Raw genomic sequence first — 23,459 nt, forward strand, 5'->3', positions numbered from 1 at the left:
ATCTTTTACACCATCTTCGTTAAGCAAGGGTTACGGTCCTGCTCATTCCCTCTCGCAATGGGAATGGCAGGACCGTAAACCTCGGCTAGCAAAGATGCTTTTACAGTTGTAATAAATCCAAGATTCAGTTTAATTTTAGTTGATTTTTAGATTATAACAAATCAGAATTCGAGAGGTGAACCATAAAGTGGCTTACTTTTTCATTCTTTACGTGGAGCAGACAGACGTGATTGACTGTCTACGGTTACTACATATATTGTCTAAATTTCCCTTAAGGTTCCCCAATATACTAACGAAAAAAAAGTCATGTCCCGGAAGTAACAAAAAGTACCTGTCCTCACGGAGAAAATTCATCGCTTCCTTATACAAATCAAATAAAAGTACAGAGGTTAAGATTTGGATTCAGAAAAAAATAAATTCATTTTTTCTGATAGTTTCCGAGTCTTTCTCTATTTTCTTTACTAATTAAAAGAAGTAAATATGGTGTTTCTAAAGAGTTCGGGAAACACGAGGATGTACGTACGTGTAATTTGCTGTTCAACTGTCGCTGTTGTCAAGAACCTAATCCGCCTTGGAAAAAAATATAACTTCGATTATGTTATTCCAATCGAAGCATAGCTTTTCTAAGGTAGGAAAGGCAATCGTTTCCTTGTTTGAAATTTGCAGCTAGCGTCTGAATTTTGTTTACGTCATATGACATGTGTAAAATATTCCCACCATCGGTGGAAAACTGTAATTTTCCGGTGTCTGTACAGATTGTTCAGACGGTCCAAAACTGAAAAGGATGTTGCTAAAGGTGCCCTTAAGGGATACAATATGTTAAGTATTGCGATGTGCTATAAAGTTATCGACCACAGGGCATTATTACCTGTCTACCTAAGGGAAATAAACCAAGACATTTTTTTAAAGAATTGGAGACCCATATCTTTATTGAACACAGTATATAAGATTTGTTCTGGTGCTTTAGCTATGAGATTTAAGACTGTTTTGAGTAATATTATACATACTGATCAGACTGGATTTATCAGTGGAAGATATATTGGGGAGAATATTAGACTTATTTATGACATTATGCAATATAGTGAAGAAAATGATATACCTGGCCTTTTATTATTAATCGATTTTGATATACCTGGCCTTTTATTATTAATCGATTTTGAAAAGGCTTTTGATTCCATTTCATGGAGATTTTTGAAAAATGTTTTAAAGTTCTTTAACTTTGGGGATTCTATTATAAAATGGACAGAAGTTTTATACAATAACATAAAATCCGCTGTAATTCAGGGTGGGAATCTTTCAGAGTTTTTCTTAATTGAACGGGGCTGTAGACAAGGGGATCCCTTGTCACCGTACTTATTCATCTTATGTGCTGAAATTTTTAGTGTGAAAATTAGAAAGAACAATGATATAAAGGGAATCATCCAGGTTGAACATAAATTGTTCCAATTTGCAGACGATACATCTTTACTTTTAGATGGTTCGGAAGATTCCTTGAACCAGGCATTACATGAACTTGATTGGTTTGGCCAGATTTCGGGACTTAACATCAACTTTTCAAAAACTCAAGTTGTTTGGATTGGGAGCAAAAAGTATTCTAAGGAGGTTTTATGTAGAGAGAAAAATCTTTCTTGGGGAGTTACATCTTTCAAATTATGAGGTGTTAATTTTGAGGTCGACCTGGATAAGATGATAAAATAAAATTATGATGAAAGTATCAGAAAGATCAAAAGTATAATAAACCAGTGGTCAAAACGCAATATCACAGTAATTGGTAGAATAACATTTGTTAAAACACTTTTGTTACCACTTTTGAATCATTTTATAATGTCACTTCCAAACCCAAGGGATGATATGGTGAAAAATATAAACGACATTTTTTATACATTTGTGTGGAATTCACCTGTTCATAAAGTTAAGAAAGATGTATTACAAAAATGCTATGAAGAAGGAGGCCTTAAGATGATCAATGTAAATGCTTTTATTCAATCCATGAAATGTACATGGATAAGGAGACTTTATAGAAATGAAGGAAATTGTCAAAATATTTTCTTATCACAGGTAGACAAAGAAAAAATGTTCAAATATTAAAAATAATTTTTGGCGAGATGTTCTGTTGTCATGGGAAATGGTAATGGAGAGAGAGAAAGATAAAAAATGGGAATATTTTTTAGCCAGTCCTCTTTGGATGAATAATTTGTTTAAAGTTGGACAACGACCAATTATTTTTAAGAACTGGCTTGATGGAGTATTCGTTATGTTAATGATTTGTTTGGAGAAGATGGTTCTTTTTTGAAACACGACGAATTACAAAATATTTTTGATGTAAATTTGAATATAATGAAATACAATAGTATTATGTCTCTGACATCAAAGATAAGTAAGCAGTTTACAAAGGAAAGCTACAAACCAGCATCTCCTTTCATTCCATCACATGTGAAAACTATATTAAAGAGTCAGAAGGGCTCAAGAGATATGTATTGTATTTTAAATAGAAATGATTGTACGTCTACAGGGAACACCAAGTGGAGCACAATTTTAAATGTAGATACTGAGAATTGGAAAGTTTTTAATAAACTTCCATATGTCGTTACACAAAATACAAAACTGCATTGGCTCCAGTACAGAATTAATCAGAGGATTTTGACAACCAACAAATTTATCAATATAGTTGACAATGCCTCCTCTCCATTTTGTTCTTTCTGTAATTCAGGAATAGAAACTATTGAACATTTGTTATGGGAATGTGAATACGTACAGGATTTTATTGAAGAAATTGATCAATGGCTCCTTCATAATGGTATAAGCATAGCATTCACTAAAATCATATTTTTGTTTGGTAATATTAAACAATGTCGTAAAGGTTATCCACAAAATAATATTTTTCTTTGGATGAAACATTATATTTACAGTATGAAGTGTTATAATAAACCATTAAATGTGCAAGGAATGTTAGAAAAAATGAAGTATATGTATAATATTGAAAAAATGATAGCTGCGAAAAACAAACGTGTGAAAAATTTTGAAAAAATTTGGAACTCTTATAGATTTTTGAATGCAACCTAATGATCCCAATGTTGTAAACATTGAGCCAGACTTTTTTTTCTTTTTTTTTCAGATCAAATTATTCCTTTTTTCACCTCTAATTTACTGTATTTTTTAATAAACCCAATAGGATAAAGCATATATCTCATTATTAAGCTGGTTGTTTGTATGTACAGAATGATGCGGTTTAAGTAAACAACATGTGATGTTCTTCATGTAGTTTAAACTGTCTGTTATGTATATATGTATCTTATTGAATAAAAAAATAAAAAGTTAAAAAAGAGTTATCGACCATTTTGAGAGCGAGGGAAAAGGGGGTATGGGGTTGGAGCTTTGGGCAAAAAAAGTTATTCATTTAACAAAAACAACTTCCCCATTAATTAACAAGGCAGATTTTCAAATAAAAGTGTTCAATTGGCTTGCTGCTTAGATATAAACAAAAATATTGCATTCGCGAAGCAAACATTTTCTTCCGGGTAGACCCCTCCTATTTGCACTGTCCTTTTTTATATTTACGAGTCTCACAAAGACGGTACATGCATGGTAAAGCTCTTGGTGCTCTTGGCAATGCCTACCCCATATTAATTATAACATTGTAAATGTTCAAAACAACTTTTTAGCCTCGTCCAAACATGACAACAGAAGTCAATGCTCAAACCACTTAGTACTATAACTGCTCTGTCCATGTGTATTTACACCGCAAAAAAAGTAAGTTTATAACAACTGATTGACAGTAATAGCAAATGATAGATTGTATCCCCTGTTTATAAACGTCTTGATCAGAACCCCTCTGTTTTTGTAATATTCTTGGTTCGCTTCTGCCCTTGGCAATGATGTTTCCTTTGATCTAGTATTCTATAAGAACTATGTACTTCAAAGGGGTTTTTAACGTCCTTGACTACCCTGTCGGGTCTCGCACGGACGGTAAGAACTATATTATCATTGCGTTCTATCCATACCGCTACTACAACTGCATGAGACTTTTTTAGAGGTAAACAATTCTTAGAAGTTTTTATTGCTTATAGACTACTTTTCTCTTTTTGCGTTAGAATTTTTACAAGGAATCTGGTTAAGTATAATCAGTTCAGAGCAGCGGCGAATCCAGTTGACGCCCCTTTTTATTGGAAAATTTAATATATTTTTTTTATATTTTTATACATACTTCTTTACAAAGTTTACAGTTCACAGTTTCGATTGATCTTTTTTACATTTTTTAAATTCTATACATACTTGTATAATCTTCACATGATATTTGTTTTAATTTAAATGAAAGATTTCACATAAATTACTTATCAAAGTGTATACGGGTCGATTGATCGTTACCCTTTCTCAAAATAATGCTGAATAGCAGACAACTTTTCCACCTTTCAGTTAGAAAAGAATGATATTCAAAAACTACATAGATTCATCTTTCTATTGACATGCATGCATAATATAGCGGTATACCCTCTAGACCTATTAAAGAGTAATCAAGGGAACCAAGGTTATAGCGGTAATCATAAGAATGTAATCCAGGGACAAAGACAAGACATGGAAAACAGACATACACAACAAAGAACATACAGTAACTAAAATCATACATACAAAGTAACAAAAGCAAATGAGCAACTCGGACTAAAAACTGGGAGCATGGACCAGGTGCACCGGTAGGGTAAGCGTCTTCCGCCTTTCTAGAAACACCCGCCGAGTTGTTCATAAAAAGTCAAGTCCGGGGTAGACAAACGAGGAAAGAAAAACTATGGCCCGTTGAATAAATAAGTTTTCATGGTGCAGATGGATACACCATAACGATCCACGAGGTCATGATGACGACCATAAAACAATCTTGTAGCAACATAACCCAAAGCTCAAAGTCTCGAAAAAGAAGGTTATTTTACAGTAATAGAGAAGGCGGTTAAAAAGAAACTAGACAACAGTTTCAGAGTACGCATGGTGTAGGTACGGAGTAGGCCTTTAAAATAACGTTAGTTTAACAGTTACGGAGTAGGCGCCTACAAAGATATTTGTTTTGCAATTACCGCAGATGTAGGGGCAACAAAACATTAATAAAACATCACTATTTATTATTTGAACACTAAGAATTACATGCACTTTACTTTCTGAATATTACAAAACCATAAAATTATTATTAAACAGGGGAGCAGTATTGGATTAAATTGTACATGTACATACCATTAGGAGTACCACTTGCCTCTTGGTATCCGTTTGCATTTATTGTGTTACCAACCCACAATGGGGGCGAACTTGACTGCAGAGCAGCATCTAAAACACAAAGCACACTCGAAATAAAATTTATACTACCTAATTCCGCAGAAAAGACAAAAAATTATATATCTGGTCAACCAAATTCACACTACGTAACCTTATTGTTAAACAGATACGTATTAAACAATTGAAAAATATGTTAATGTTTTAGTATGCATTCTTACTGCAATATTTGGGTTTTTTTGGGTTTTTTGTGTGTGTGTGGGTGTGTGTGTTTTTGTTTTTGTTATTTTGTTTTTTGGTTGTTTTTTTTTTAATTGTTTATCTGTTTGTACAGCTTACATGAGTGAAGATTAAAGTTTTAGTAAATCTACATATAGGCATCATCCTCCTTCCCGCATTAATCATAACAAAATTCATCCCATGATATACAACATGTTTTATAGAATGGGAACTTAACATGTAACAATACATTGAATGTGTTTGCTTACTGATGCAATGACAACATCAAAAGTATAGGAAACCTTTCAAGCCAATATAACAATACCATAAATATGATAAATTTATTTGACAAAAATCCAAGATGGGAAAGAAAAGAGTCATGGCCATCGCCACTATACGTCACCTAAGTTACATGGTGTCTCCTTAGATAGTCTCCTCCCTTTCATACAAAAACCGCTTGGACTTCATCACATTAGAACCAAACTCTATTCTATACCTCTCACTTTACTACACTCCCTTTACAAAACAAGTCTTGACATTCCTGTTTCTGACCCCACCTCATCATTATACAGACTTGTTGCCATCATTTTGGATATTGGTTTCCAATGACCCTTTAAACCAGTTTGTGTGAAAAGTCAGATGAAGTAAAACGATCATTTCTTCCACTACCGTTTGTCAACAAAGGTATAGATGCAATTAATCTGGCTAACATCCTCCATCACAAAAACGTTACCAACAAATTTCGCCCATATTTCAAAGACAAATCCATACCAGTTATTTCATATTCCTGTACTTCACCCATTGCATCCAAAGTTTTCAATTATAAAAGGCTATTGCAGAACCTCGAGATTGAGGACTTCAAGGCTAAACCACCTGACTGTTCTTGCAAAAACTATCCATTCAAATATGGTCCTACAGGTCATATCAGTATAGGAGATTTAACCATCATCGAAAACGAATCTCTGCGTAATATCCGTTCTAAAGGTCCCATGTTCCGTGAACCTCGCTCCGTAAATTGGAACTATAACTTTAAAGTTCTTATGGATACCGTCGAGGACTATGCAAGAAAATGGATAAAACGAGAAGTACACTGATTCTCTGTCAAATTGGTTAAAGGCCGTGAGGAATTTAGTTTGAATGAAAGTTTTAAGTAGGCCAATGAGTGCAAAGTTTACATCGGTTTTCAAAGACCCCGATTTAGCAAAAACTTTGTCTACTATACATGACAAATATGTTTTCGTACCAGCAGACAAAGCCCAAAACAACATTGTTTTTGTCTGCAAACCATTTTACATCCAATGTTTGTTATCAGAGGTAGACGTAGAAACTAATAGCAGTGATAAGACCTATACTGCTACCACACTCTCCAAAGAAGAGATTGTGGAAAACCATAATCTGTGTTATCCACTTTTGGTCTCTCTACCAAGTACGATGATTGTGATTTACTGTCTATGTGTTGGATTCCTAAACTTCACAAGAATCCATACAAACAACGTTTCATAGCTGGATCTGCAAAATGCACCACCAAACCGCTATACTCACAACTGTCAAAGAGGGTCTACAGTACTACCACAATACGTATTACTCCCGTAGTGGTATTAATTCAATGTGGATCCTGAAAATTTCGAGAGATCTTTTGGAGGCAATCAGTTCAAGACTATTATCTATATAATAGCATAAAAACCTATGATTTTTCAACGATGTATACTTCTATTCCCCATACTCAGTTAAAATCCCGATCTAAAAACATTATACATCGTTGTTTTTCCAAAAAAGATGGTACACCTAGATACATATAGTTCTTGCTAGAGATTCCTCATACTTTGTAAGAAATAATTCCAAATCATCTTCCAAATATACAAAGGAAGATTTGTCCAAAAAACCTGAGATAAAAGATACTACAGACACTGTGAAGTCAGCCTCATATCTTGATCTACTCTTAGAAATCAGTGGTAAGGGAAAACTATTAACTAAACTTTACGACAAACGTGATGACTTTTATATTCAGAATTGTCAACTTTCCTTTCATATGTGACAACATCCCTTCAAGACCTGCGTATGGAGTTTTCATATCTAAACTCATACGTCATGCCAGAGCTTGCCGAAACTACGCAGACTTTTTGTATCGCGCTAGAACTCTAACAAATAGGCTTCTGGAACAGGGTTTTGTTGCTACAAGATTGAAGTCATTACTACGGAAACTTTATGGTTGTCATCATGAACTCGTGGATCGTTATGGTGTATCCATCTGCACCATGAAAACTGATTTATTCAACGGGTCATAGTTTTCCTTTCCTCGCTTGTCTACCCCGGATTTGACTTTTTATGAGCAACTCTTCGGGTGTTTCTAGAAAGGCAGAGGACGCTTACCCTATCGATGCACCTGGTCCATGCTTTCAGATTTTAGTGGAGTTGCTCATTTGGTTTTATTAATTTGTATGTATGATTTTAGTTATTTTATGTTCTTTGTTGTATATGTCTGTTTTCTATGTCTGGTCTTTGTCCCCAGATTACATTCTTTTGATTACCGCTATAATTTTGGTTTCCTTGATTACTCTGTAAGTGTATTACCCCATGTTACTTGAAAAAACTTGTATTTTCAACTATCTATAATATCCCATGGTCATCGATAATTCGTTTGCATCACTAGACCAGGACATAGTTTGATCATGAAACTATGGAAGAATGGTTATGTTAAAAAAAAATAAAAGAGTTACCCGTTTGGTAAATATTAAATTACGGTGCACAGTTTTATTGATACAAAAAATGTACACCGAACGGTCATCGTCAAGCTCTACCGTGAAATCTTATATAAAGTTGATTTCTTGAGATAAATTATTAGCTTACAGAACGCCTCAAATACTGTGCATGTCATTATTCTCAATTCATTGCATGGATTGATTACAGAATAGCTGAAGATTGTGAGGGCAATATCACAAATGGGGAGAGCCCACGGATAGTGATATGGACCATGAACATTGATATCACGCTATAGGCTCAAGTGATAATGATTCCATTAGCATGTATGTAGTTCCCCAGCTGCACCCGTCATTTTGCAAATTAGTATAAAATGGTGATAACCTAACAACAATATCGCAGCTCCCCGACATGCGTAACATAGATATTAAATCAAAACAATTCACACTTATGCTATAAATCTCAAATCATCAAATTTAAGCATCATAGTGTGAGTAAGTAAACAATGCAGAAATGATGGAATATTTTCCAAAATAGAGAAATGAAATTAAGGTAATTAAATATCATAAAACATGAGACAATATCAACTGCATACATTTGTATGTAAAAAGGCCGGAACATTTTATCTTGAACTTGATATTACAAACAAATTAATCATACGAGGAAAAAATGACATCGTGTCAAAATTTGTATACGCATGGCTTTGTATTGTTAATAATGCTTAAGTTCTAGAATATACTCACATTTCAGGTTTAAGCAAACGATGATACATGTTTTGATGACCAACGACTTCATCTATATTCTGAAACAAAACAGTAAAGTCGGCATTAGTGATCGTACTGACTAACAGCAATGAAATTGGAACTTTAAGAGCGTCTATTATGTGAAACGGCAAAAAGGTCTTGTTCCATTAAAGCAACAGTGTAACACAGTAATTTTATTTTATAACTATCATCATAAATTATAGTTTGTATTTTGACTTTTTACAAATTGCAATTTGTTCAAAATACACTTGCAAAAAAATATAATTTGTACAAAAATCGATCACAAACACTTTCAACTTGTACAGAATTATAATATATACAGTTTGTTTAGTCTAATGATACAAGAAAAAAACTTTGGTGTACAAGTAACCGTCATTTGATGGAGAAATACATTGTATGATGTTATTCAAGTGCAAAGATTACAGAAACTGATACATCCTCCAACACCACATACAAGTTAGACATTCTCAAATCTGCCAATTAAGTTAAGAAATAGCAAATACTCGAAACGGAATGTGATTATATGTAACAAATATCGTAATTCAGAGAAAATAACCATGGAACAGAACATAGATGCATATCAAACAAGGATCAACTTACTATAATAAATGCATAAAGAGAAACAAAGGTTAAATACAGAATTGATTAAGTTTGTCCTTGTAGACCAACTAAAAATGGTAGGTATCAGAATTCTATGATATTTGGCATTTCGACTTTCAGACGAACCATCATATATTATTGGGCCCCTTAGAAGACATTCTCATTAAATTATTTTTTTTGTATTACAGCTAGTTGAATTACACCAGTGTCAATTTCAATACAAATTTAGGTAGGCTATAGTGAGTAATTTGAACCGAGATCAAGTACGTTGGATATTCGATGTTCTTTCCAACATCAAACTGAATATCAAACGATAAAATTTTACCGTTTGATATTCATTACTGGCTACTTTTAAGAATATAAACTGTAAATGAATATCAAATGAATATTATTCTATATTCAATATATAAACCGTAAACAAACGCAATGGCTATCTAAATTTTCTCTCCGACTAAGAAAAGTAAAGGTCACAAGACCTAGCCTTGGGGGAGCTCCTGCGTTCGTGTAACATTCCGAAGATACAGAGTTTTTAACAAATATGCGTTGACGCGTAGAAGAATGAAAAGCAGTTGATAACAATCTCTAATATTGTATTTCTTTTGCATAGAATCACACAAAAGCCAATTGATATCATGATATATATACTGTCATAAAACAGTAATAATAGTTCGGTATTAAAAATATTGCCATTTCCTAGCTTTATACACTATACAAAATAAAAAAAAACATTTTCCCGCCGAACGTTTTACTACAAACATATTATGGTATTACCCTGAACTTGTTCGCATCTGTTAACTTCCCTTTATTTATTTATGATACCCGTCTACTCTTTTTGAAATTTTAATACATGTACATTGTTTCTAGGGAGAGTCCTGTAATTTTTGGAGGTTTTGACCCTTCACCTTTGAAAAAAGGCGGCTATAATGGGAAATGGGTGTTATCGAAGAGTTAACAGGAAAAGTTTCTTTTTGATAAGATTTTCTTGATTCATATGTCAAATGTGTTCCTTTTGAAACAGGAGAACGAAATTGGGCCACATCCTCAAAATGTAATATTTATTTGTGGTCTGATTTCTGAATTTGTGTTTTATTGGCTGCGTTTGTTAATCAGATGTCAGTTATCTCTTACTGTACGTTTTCGAGTTATAATGGGCCAAAAGGGACTATTTCCAAAAAAAATCCTCTTTTTTTATTTTCGGTCTGATTTCGAAAACATTTTTATACCATTCCTAATAAAAATTCCTACCAGTCATATTCAATCAGATCAGATTTTAGAACCTCTTAAGAACCACCACCCCTAACTTTTGCCTTTTTTATATTTTTGGTTGGAATTTGAAACTTTTGTCAATTGGATTCCTTATGAAAATACCAGCCAGGTTTTTAAATCAGATTAACATCTCGATAGTTTTCTTTGAGTTACAACGCTTTCCATAATAGTGTTTGGAAAATGGAACAGTATGGTATGAACGCTGTTTCAGGAAATGGAATACCCACTTTACCAAAAGAAATACCAACTATTTTAAACCCCGTTTTTGATAAAGTTAATATTGAACGCATCAAAGGAAGACTACAACATTGGTGTTGTTTGTTTACAGATCAAATTAACCACTCTGAAAAAAAGTGGTGGACAGAATTCCTTAAAAAATTAGACAAAATAAAGAGAAACACTTTAAACAGAAGGACAGAAGTTACTTCAAAAGCAAAGTGGGTGTTGCCACTGTTACCAAAGCAGTCATTGACCTGCCATAGAAACAACTCCGACCAAGATATCCCTCCGGAGATAAGATGATTGTTGGAACATGAGAGAGGAGATTACGTTGTTCAGGTACATATAGATGTAATTAGCCGTAATGGATTTTAGTATATCATGTATTTTTGTTAAACCTTTCATATACCATGTAGGTCTCCTTAGTAACATCTAAGTAGGATGTTCTGTTAGTAGTTGTACTAGCTTGCATATTTTTGGAGTGATGGTAAAACTAGACGTACAGACAAAATGTCGATTTTAATAGTCACAGTTGAATCAATAGTTTAATAGTGCTTGTTGGTTTTCAAAAGGGGTGCGGTCGAACCCCACCTGCCCTTGTGTACGGACCCACAGTATATGTTCATACCAAGTAAGTGCTATTATTACTTTTGAAAGTTTTTCTTAACCTTCCTGTCTATTTCAGATTCAAATTAGACAGAAAACTGTAACAGAAAGGGACAAACAAAAACGAAAATCCAACTTGTTGAAAGATATGTACCACTAACATGTAACATGGGTGATATAAAACTCTTTGCACCAATGTTCTATTTTTGTAGAGTTTAAATACAGGTTACAGACCAGCAATTCAACCAATAAGTATTTGGAACGTACACGAAAAAAATAGTCCTACGCAGAAATTACCCCCTGTTCCTCATAGCGCTGTGAAACAAGTTCTCATTTTATTTTAAAACTTTAAACAGTTTCTGAAAAGGAAATATATTTCTGTACATTTTATAGGTGCATTTTGCTTCTTGTTACATGAAGCCTAATCTCCATAATGATTTCTAAATATACCCCTATCGTGTGGAGACACTGTGATTCCGCATGCTATTTATAGATCCTTCACTTCCGGTGACCAGTACTGCACTGCAAGTCTGCTAATCCCACATGCCATTCTGAGGATTGTGAGCTGACCTATGTAGAATCATGCTGATATATATTCCTCTGCAGGTTAAAGTTGAGGTCAAGTTCAGAGAAGCCATTGAATATTGTGAAATTAGCATAGAAGCCTGTGGGAAGTGGAATTAGTGGTTTCTAGCCTACAGCTGTATACAGCTTAATGTCATTAAAGTAAAGTAGAAAATTTAATTTAAGTAATTTTCATCGTCGACTTAATATTAAGGTAAAAAGTTTTTTTTCAGACAAAACAACATCAAAGAAAAGGAGAAGAATCAACAGAAATCGACAGGTTTATTCGTCATTTGTTTATTACATTCCAACCTTAAAAAACTGTAACAAACACATGATATTTTATTTACTTTATCTCTTGCTTGAGTTCTTGTTCATATACATATATCTCACAGAATTTACTGAACTAGTAGTAAGGACAACCTTACAGACATTTTGCTTCATATGGGAAATTATCATTGCATGCCATTTGTATCACGCTAATGCGGAAATTTCAATTCCTGACAAAGTAGAATGTTCAAATATTGGATTATATATCTTTTAAAAGTTTTGTAAATGTTTGCTAGATGCATCATGCCACGGAGGCTAGACATATATTTGAGTTATACGTGCCCGTATTATTAGATTTATGGTCTATAGACCAAATTTATTAGCAACATACACAGTGTATGACATGTTTGTATCAACTTGCCTATACTACATGTATGAAAATTCTGGTCTTTAGACCAAATTATAGAAATAATAGTATTCATTGTACATAGGTTTTTTGGTCTTTAGACCAATTCTATAATTTAGGTTCTTTTACCTACATTAAAACTTAAGTGTCTCGCTCAATTATGATGCTTTTACTGCTTCATAAAGTATCTGGTCTTAAGACCAACAATTGTATCACAGAAATACACACATCAACAATGTGAGTACTTCATTTCTGGTTTAGACCAAATCAGTCATATGATTGATAAATAGACTAGATCTCGTCGCTACTCTGTTACCGAAATCACATAATATGAGACAAAAACATTATTTAACTGCATTTTTAAGCTGTTATATGTGGTTCGCTGATCACAATTAGTAAAAGGGAAAAGAAAAACTATTCCTTTTTGAAAATGGGATCAGTTATGTATAACCCAAAGACTGGGTATTGTCCAAAGCACATAAAACACAACAAGAGCTTATACGTCAATAGAAATAAACAATTCAACAAAGTTTCATAAAGTTGTTTTCAAATAGTTGAGCAATAATGGGAAAATCCCACTTTTTTTATGAATAAAGTATCCTTACTTAAAACAGAAAATCATAAAGTCATAGCAAATTGCGGTTTCCATGGATCAAATTGAAAACATTGCTCACTCTCTGGTTGGACAGTTTTTTATTCGTGGCGCGTGTCCTTTTTTGCAGAAAACAACTTGCCAAAAAAGTATGATAAGGTAGAATGTGACATAATTAATACCACAAGCTACAACATAGAAACCAACAATGGTATTTTTTTTTCTGTCTGTATCGTCTATTTCAGTTATAACAAGTTTTCCCTTCCCTAGGCTTGACCACAGGTTCACAGCTCTAGAGAAATTAAAACCACTAGTTGGTGTGGTCATTTTATTGATACCATTAAACCACGTGCATTTAACAAGTTCTTCATAATTTAACCACGAGTACTTTGACAGTAATACGTCGTGTTCGTTCGACTTGTGTCTTTAAACAATTCTTTACAACTTTTGGAAGTCGATCCATCGCATTTTCATAAAAGTTGGGCAAATTGAACTGCTTTTCTCTGTCAGAAAATTGCCGATCGCTTGATCGTTAAGACATTGTTGTATAAATTAAGATAGTCTTCCTCCCTCTCCGATCACATCTTTATCAAATTGTTTTAAACTCTTGATACTTTCTATATTTTATTAAAGAAAAAGTTTTCAAATTTTGTTAATTTAAACAAGGATTTATATAGCATCTATATTTAACTTCTTGATTAAAAAAAAACAGTAGCTTGAAATCATTCAGATTTTTTTAATCTTAGTGATTTTGCCAACGATGATAATCGTAAATTTGACAGATCCGAGATGTGTTTACACACGCGTTTCACTTCCTGACACATTGACGCTGACCTGGCTTGATAAGCAACATACTACTTTTGTACATGTACGCGTGGCCATGTTTTTTCTTGAATAAAATTGTTTTAATATTGTACCTAAAGAACAGTCATAACAACTTTTATTAAATTCTGTCCGGTATTTTTAGGAGAAGATTTTTGAAAGAAATAAGATTAAAAAGTTTGAAAAAAAAACGTTAAAGAAGGACAGTAAATCAATTAAAGCTTAACAGATTAACAGAAAAAATTGACCACACATAGATCTCGTCATGCTAAACACATTAATCTTGTCACATTTTGGCTTTATATAATTGTTTAGGGGATATGAGAAAAACTTCGCACTGAGCATTATGTTCTTTATTTAGTAACGGCGGCCTATTAGCTAGACAATATGAGTTACCTGAAAAGAGAATAAGTTCCGCTTAATAAATTTTAAAACGAGTATCTGATCATAAAATTTAATTTTACAATCAAACACAAAGTTAGAATGCATTGATTTGTCTTCAATGTCAAGCCCCTTGGCTAAGGTCGAACTTAAAAATTGACCAGCATTTGATAGTGCTCTGCATATTTCGAATTTCTTCAGAGACTCCAACTTTCTTCTTTTTTAAGGTTACAAATATCAGCTGAAATTACTTGCCGGTTAACAGTTAGAATTTTCGATCGGTTAACTGGTCAACCCGTAAATCTTGTTAACGGCAAAATTTTCCATATTGTTTTCTATTTGATTTTATATATGTATATAAAATATACGCATATAAGTTAATTAAACTTTATACACATGTTTGACAAAAATAGGTACAACAAGAACATGTGAATGCAAGTGTGTACAAGTCATAGTTTTAGTATCTGGAATTTTTGTTCAAGTGACAGCCAATTTCTTATTTTCGTAGATAAGAGTACAGCCCACAAGAATTTACATTCTGAGGAAAGGAACGTTCCTGGATTGCTAAAATACATGTACTGACGGACCAAGACTGATTGAATGGGGGTATTTTGCACCATTCAAGTGGGGATTTATCATGAACTTAACGCTCTTTCATATGTATCTCTCGGAGCTTTGTCGTTAAGGTAATTTAGCATATTTCTTGTCCCGCTTGTGCAGATTAGTTCAAAGTCACATAGTTTACATGTGTTTTCGTCAATGAGACCAAGCATAAGAAGGTGCGTTTTCATATATAATAATGCTACGATCATACAGTGTCAACCAAACTATAAAATCGATTTTGCGACCAGACATGGAAAACAGACAAACAACAAAAAGCATAAAATAACTAAAATCCTGTAATGTGTACAAAGAAAAATGAGCAGCTCGGACTTCACTAAAAACTGTGAGCAAGGACCAAGTGCAACGGTAGGTTAATTGTTCTCTGCTTTTCTAGAACCACCCACTTAGATGCACATTAAAAAAGTCAAGTCTAGGGTAGACGAAAGATGAAAGGAATTAACAAATGACATGTTAAACAAATCTGTTTTCATGGGGCTGATGGGTATACCGTAACGATATTAAGGAAATTAAAAGTAAAATAAAATCTGAAAATGACTTGTACAGATAACCGATCACTAATATCTACCTATAGCTAGATTTGTATTGAAAATGGAGCTGGTTAATTTTAACTACAATATACGTGTACATGTAGAGGTAAAGCTACAGTTGACTCCAGTTCATTTAATAGATATGAAAAATTCTTGTATTTTTTTTTTTTTTTGCCTTTTTGTGTACACATTATATTCTGTGCAAGTGTATTTTGGACAAAGTATTATAGCTCGTTTAAAATCAGAATACAAATCATAATGTTACATTTTTTTCATAAAGTATAATTTGTTTGAAAGAGTAATCAAGGGAATCAAGGTTATAGCGGTAATCAAAAGAATGTAATCCAGGAACAAATACCAGACAGGGAAAACAGACATGCACAACAAAGAACATAAAGTAACTAAAATCATACATACATGTACAAAGTAACAAAAGCAAATGAGCAACTCGGACTCCACTAAAAACTGGGTGCATGGACCAGATGCACCGGTAGGGTAAGCGTACTCTGCTTTCCTAGAAACACCCACCAAGTTGCTCATAAAAAGTCAAGTCCGATGTAGACGAAGGAGGAAAGGAATGACAACTTGTAAACAACATACAAAGCTTAAACAAACATGGTTACCCTCGCTCATTGAAGACGTAAAATTGTAATATCTGCTTTATTTTATTCGCTTCCGACATCGCATATTCAAAAACAAAACAGAAAAATTAAAAAGGCTGCCAGTAACCCCTATTTATTTTGAATATTGAAGTTGACATCGGTGTCACGCTGGACATGGTCGTTTGAATGCCACCATTTGCGATGTACATTTTGAGTGTCAATTTAACCGAATGAACATTTCAAAGATAAAAAAGCAAAAACCACTTATTTCAGGTAAATTGGGATTGGAATTATAAGGATTAAACCCTGTTTTACTAGAAATTTATGGATGTTTGATATCGAGCCATTTACTCTCAAGTCCTTGGATCATCTTCAAACGGTAGTATGTAGAACAACAATAAACATTACCTTTCATAAGAAAATTGTATTTTTTTTAAACGTTTATGGCTACTTGTTATTCATAAAAGTTGCTTAGTGTCAGTTTCATATTATAATGAAACTCATCAACTGAAATATATGTAACACGTTGTTTTGGGCACTGCTCACAAGTGTATATGTACATGTAGTTTCAAACTACTCAACAAATTTCCTCGACACATAAACTACCCAAACTGGTTTGGAGGGCATGCGCAAGATGTGAAGACGCAGACACGAGCACTCCTGAAAAATGGTAAATCTATCACTGGAAAACTAAATAGAATCTAGCCAGAACTATTTACATTTCTGTATTATAGTAATGTGAGTGTGCAAACGTCAATTATTACTAAATTTGTGCCTTTATTGAATTATTAAGTAATAGTTCTAGTTGACTAGACGAACAAAGTGAAGTCATAATCTAGAACAAACATGGTGAAATCTGTTAATCTAGATAAGGTCCCTTTATTGTGAAAATTTACCATCCACGCATAAACAAGAAAAACGACAGATACGTAGGCGAAATTGTGGTTCAGTCGGCGACCTTACAACTATCCCGGCTATACCACCTTACAAACAACAGAATAAACAAGCCAAACCACCAACCAAAAAAACCACAAGCATCTAAAAAGGACATTACAAGTAAAATAGTCGAAGCCTTAAACATCCCTGATGTTATTAACCAAATTGTGCCTATCTTGTCTGAAAAAAAAAATAGGTGAGAAAATAGCAGAAATGATTGAGTCACAAGTCAAAGCTTGTCTAGAAACTGAGATTCGACCACTGAAAGAGACAATTTCTCAACAAAAAGAAACAATCGACTCATTCCCAGAAAATATGCAGTCAATTCCTCAAAATTCAATCCCTTGAGTCTACAGTCAACAAACAAAAAGACATCATCAATGAACACGATGCTGAGTTTAATTTCCAGCATAAAAAGATATGTGAACTGAAAGCAGGATAGAAAATCAGGAACAATACTCTCGTAGAACTAGCCTACGATTCCATAATATTCCTGTGCCTGTGGACAATAGGAGAAGAGTAGTGCACCCTGTTGACACTGATCAGCTTGTGCTCGATGTATGTAACAACAAACTTTAAGTACTGGACATTGTTTATTTTATCGTTTTAAGATTTTCTCCGTATCTATATTAATTGATTGACATTTATTTATTTGTAATTGATTTTGGTCGCCCAATTGTTCTTTAATCCCCTATTAATCTTTATTTTTGTTATTGAGCTGAGAAACCGCCCCAAGCAAATTTGTCAATATAGCAATTATCGCTAAATGATTTAATACCTAAAAAAATCGGAATGTTGTAAGTGTTTTATGATCCTCTGTAAAAATATAGAACAGGTTTTTGTCTAGTTGAATGGATGGGTCTGTCCCTTACTTCCGAACTGTACACATGTATTTTCACAAGATGCAAATAAAGTTGTATATAGTGTACTAGGACTTAGCAATTATTGCATATCATGCCGTAAACCGTCAATTATAGACCATATGCATAAAGACTGTGTAACCCGCCAAATTAAAGGGTTATAATTGGGGAGATCCGCCGACTCCCGGTTACCAACAGCACCTGATGCCAAGCGAGTACTGCTACATGTAACTAGTTCCCTCTTTACAACCAAATAAGGTGTTACCTAGATTGTAAAATTTTAGAGCGTGTGATACGTCAAAAGCTGAAACTTGGATCACAAGTTATGAACACATGTGCGATTTTGCAAAGTGGGACGAAATCCAAGCTACCAAAGGTTTTGTATCCTTCACAGACAATGATGTGTTAGCATGGTATATGCTATTAGACGATGAAGATAGGAAAACTGAAGACAAACTATTGCAAAAGTTTCGGTCATGATTCTGTACAATAGGTATAGAAAAGTACCAACTTTGGCAAGATGCTGCTCAACAATCAAATGAAACTGTATCTGAGTTTATTTCGCATTTGGAGAAACAGTGTTTTCTTCCAGGAACGACACATTTTTTTAGAAAAAATTATATTTAGGGGAATCCTACCCGATTATAAGATTCCGTCTGTTTCGGCTACCAAACGCAAACCGTCATATTCAGTAGAAGAGGCCGTTAAAGCAGCTAAATTAGCAGAGTGCACTATCACGTTGACGAACCAAGTTGAGACCCATGATGCGCCTGCAATCCAACCAATACTGATCTAAGTCCAGCCTAATGGTAAGTGTGGTTCTTTCTTGCGTAAGAATGAACACATTCAGAATACACAAGCTCATAACCCTCGTCTCCTCAATATTTTTTAATAAGGTCACAAGTAATAGGCAAAGTAATTCACGGGAAAATGTATATTCCCGCGACCAGTTAGTGCAAATAAGCCCACCTATTCTAAAGCACAAGTGTTCAATTCTAAAAATATTGTGAACTTATTTGCTACTTCCAGCAGTTCTAGTGCAGATTGTAAAATTTATATTAGGATACGATCTTCAGTTCTTTCTTCACTTATTGACACTGGAGCGTCCGTGTCAGTTCTGAGAGAAAGTGAATTAAAAAAAAATGAGGTTAGCAGTTCAATATCCCATAGAAAAATCCGACTTTATAGGTGTACGCGGTGTCAACAACAATTTCATTAGGGTTTTAGGTAAAGTCACATTTCCAATTGAAATAGGCAAACTGACATTGTATCAAGATTTTTATATTTTGCAAGATTTAAACATGCCCGTTATTTTAGGTAGGGATTTTATGTACGACCAAAAGGCGGAAATAAGTTTTCCAAACCAAACTTTGTCGTTGCAAAATGGTATCACGGATGTTTCTTTGTGTCAAGGGAACAATCGGAATAGTTCTGACAATTTCGTCCGTACTATTTCCAAAATTACAATTTCACCGAGGCATAGAATAATTTTACCAATAAAAATAGACAACTTATCTGAAAACACCATTGGTGTAATAGAACCAAGCTTTTCGTTAATTGGGAAACAAAATGTTTGAGGGGCACGTTGTTTAGTTAGTACAGTGAAAGAACAATCAGTTATTGAATTATTAAACCCAACAACTTCTCAAATCACATTAAAACAAAACATGGTTGTACGAAATTTTTCGCACACGCAAGAAAAAAAACATTTTTGGGGAGTTAAAATATAAAACAGATTACGTGAACACCTTAAATCACCACAAATACATAAACACATTACATATCTTTGGCTAAAGACATAGGGATAGATCTTTCAAAATCGGATCTATCGGAAAATCAAAAAGATAACTTGTTGACTCTGTTAGGGCAATATAGTCAAGCTTTCGCCAAAGATCTGTCAGCGATCGGATGCGCCAAGGTAGGCAGATACGTAATCGATACCGGTGACGCCAGACCAATCCGTCAATACCCATACCGCTCAGCGCCTAAGACAAAAGGCGAAATGGATAAAATATTAGACAATATGGAAGAGCATGGGATAATTCGAAACAGTATGTCACCCTGGAGTAGTCCTGTTTTGCTTCTTACTAAGCCAAACGGAGAGAAAAGATTCGTTGTCGATTACAGAAAGCTCAATGCTGTGACAAAAATATTTACCCTCCCCCTACCGTATCTGTCAGACGTCCTTGACACATTAGGCTCGTCAAAAGCCCAAGTCTGTGACATCAAAAAAAGTTTCAGGCAAATCGAAATCGACGAGGCAAGTAAAGAGAAGACAGCGTTCATCACACACAGAGGCCAGTATGAGTTCACCAGCAACTTTCAACTTGGTAATGAACGAAGTCATTCGAAACCTGAACTGGCGTACTATGCTACGTAGACGACATACTGATATTCAGCAAGAGCTTTGATGAACATGTGCAACACTTGGCAGCCCTGTTTGACAAACTAATAGACGCCAATATAAAGTTGAAACCATCCAAATGTCAGTTCGCATGTCACGAAGTTAGGTATATGGGACACATTATATCAAAAGACGGTGTTACAGTTGACCCCGAGAAAACATCCTCGATCCGGTCATTTAACCGACCTAAGAACCTTAGTAACTGAGAATGTTTCTAGGTTGTGTAAATTACTTCAGACGATTTATACCAAATTTCGCAGATAGCCACGACGCTAAACAAATTGCTTCAGAAAAACAAAAAATTCGAATGGACAGATGATTGTCAACATGCAGTGGATACCTTGAAAGATATGTTAATGTCGCCACCAATACTAGTACTGCCAGACTTTGACAAGGAGTTTGCACTCCACACTGACGCGAGCACTACAGCTATAGGCTTTGTTCTACAGCAATACTGCGCAGAGACTAAGAAACTCAAAGTCATATCGTATGGCGGAAGAATGCTACGAAAAGCAGAACAATTATGGGATGTCAAAGATCGTGAATGCCTCGCGCTAGTAACTGCAATCAAACAGTTCCATGTTTACCTAGCCAACCGCAAATTCTACGTATACACTGACCGCATAGCCCTTCAATATTTACACAAGATAAAAGAAAGTACTGGTAGACTCGCAAGATGGGCAGTGTATCTACAGTCTTAAAACTTTGAGATTCACTACAAACCAGGCAAAGATAATGTCTGCGCTGACTTCTTTTTTAGAATAGAGCACTCAGAAAACAAGCACCAGCGCCGACCTAGTATTGAGGTCATAGTGGGCTACCTTACTGAACACCCATCTGGTACCCAAAGTAATAGTCATACAGGGACCGTCAACGAGGAACAATTATCGTTCAATACTTAAGTTTCGGCACTACAAGCCATAACTGAAGCAGAAGTGAGGTATCGTGATCTCGACCCAGTAGCTCACATATTTGAGACAACAGCTATCACAAGAGACAAAGTTAAAAAGGCACAACGTGAAGACTCCGAACTGAGACAAATGTGTGACTACATTGAACAGAATACCCTGTCAGAGGATACAAAGTAAGCCGATTTAGTTATACGGGAATCTAACCACTATGTTATTTCCGACGGTATCTTGTTTCATCACTATTATCCGAGAGGGAAAGGCCATATATCAGATAGAGTCGTTAAGCAACTTGTAATCCAAAAAGCTCTTCGAAAAAACGTTCTGCTGTCGTATCACGATGCAATTATAGCCGTACACCCAGGATTCGACAGGACATACAACAATATTAGGCTGAAGTATTTCTAGAAACGCATGTACTCTGACATTGAGGATTACGGCCGAACATGCTTAGAATGTCAGCAATGTAAAACCAGTTCACACATGAAAAAGGCGCCGTTACAGCCACTGCCAGCTACAGGATTATTTGAACGGGTTCAAATGGATATACTTTGCAACCTACCAAAGTCAGCAGAAGGCTACAATCAGATTTTAGTCCTAGTTTGCTCACTCACAAGATGGCCAGCAGCCTTTCCTATGAGTAGCGGTTCAGCAGCCGAAACGGCACGCATCTTCTTCATTGAGATTATCTGCAGGTATGGTCCATGTCGAGAAATCCTAACAGATAGAGGACAGAATTTCATGTCAAAGTTATTGAAAGAAGTGTGCTCAATTTTCCAAATAACCAAGTTGAGTACCTCGTCGTACCATCCAGAATGCAATGCAGCTACGGAAAGACAAATCCCTACACTCACAACCTCTCGGCGAGTGTACGACGACAAAAACCAATCAAAGTGGCCAGAATACCTCCAAAGCGTAATGATGGCTTACAGAAACACGGTAGCAACCGAGTCAACAAACTGCAACCTGTTTTATCTCTGCTTCGGTCGGGAACCTAGTACCCACTTGACCTTGCATTAATTCCAGAATCAGCCACAGGTTTGAGTGGAAAGGCAGAAGCAACCTTTAACACAATTGTTGACAATGTGAAGTCAGCCAGAGAAATCGCAAAGAAAAACATAGAAGGAGCTCAGGAAAAATATAAACAGCAACACGACAAGATCGTCGGTGAACCGTCATTTCATCTCAACGACCAAGTTTGGCTGTACTGTACCAGAACTCCAACCGGCCTTTCACCAAAACTTCAAAGAAAATGGATAGGTCCATACTACATTATCGAACTAATTAGGAAGTATACCTACCGACTACGGCGATGTACTGATGATAAAATATGAGCACCAGTCCATGCAAATCTTTTGAAAAAGTATCATGATCCGAAGGACAGACCGACCAACTCGCCACATGATGTGAATGAAGATGAAAATCTCGACCCTGTCGAAATGCCTGGATTCTTGACAGAGTCAACGACGCAATCGAGTAACATAACAAAAAGCGCAATACTCAAGGGGAACATAATGGGAGCCTACTCGAACCAGAATCACACATTTTGTTTCTGTTTATATCATTTTACTTTATTAATAGAGCCATTTTCATTTACTAGTAAACTAATATTTATGCGGTGTCATTTTTTTTCGCACACCACGGAATTATCAATGGTCTTATTCACGTCAAAAAAAATCATCGCATTTTTGTGAACAAAGAGTATAAGATAGACTCGTCACCTATCTTGTATTCTAGTCCTTCTGTATGTATAGGCGTGACGACCTTGTACTACAGTCAGTAATATTTTGTAGTGCACCATTTTCAGTGCTGCACATATATAACCATTAACAGTTCGAAAGCATAAAACACTTACAAATTCCAGTTCCCTAGAAAAGATAATCCACCCCTTTAATATCCATGTAAAGATCGCTCGTATTTCTCAGTCAGTATAGTAAGTTCA

At 34.9% G+C, this 23,459-nt stretch overlaps 1 protein-coding gene across 3 annotated transcripts in view; it reads right to left on the minus strand.

Moving 5' to 3' along the window:
* LOC148620230 (cadherin-23-like) overlaps nt 1-23,459 on the minus strand; it is a 69,834-nt gene that overhangs the window by 39,406 nt on the left and 6,969 nt on the right. For 2 of the 3 annotated variants that reach the window (XM_088580932.1, XM_088580934.1), the window contains exons 2-3: nt 8,910-8,968; nt 5,215-5,304 (exon numbers count right to left, since the gene is read on the minus strand). In XM_088580932.1, the coding sequence (XP_088437058.1) occupies nt 5,215-5,304; nt 8,910-8,961 (142 nt within the window). In that variant the 5' untranslated portion in view covers nt 8,962-8,968. Of the gene's footprint in view, nt 1-523; nt 571-5,214; nt 5,305-8,909; nt 8,969-23,459 lie in introns of those variants that run through there. The other variant, XM_088580933.1, reaches the window with a different exon arrangement.

The sequence above is a fragment of the Perna viridis genome, chromosome 4 (genome assembly GCF_037379345.1).
Source record: "Perna viridis isolate PV_CMFRI_1.1 ecotype Kerala chromosome 4, ASM3737934v1, whole genome shotgun sequence".
Lineage (NCBI taxonomy): Eukaryota > Metazoa > Mollusca > Bivalvia > Mytilida > Mytilidae > Perna > Perna viridis.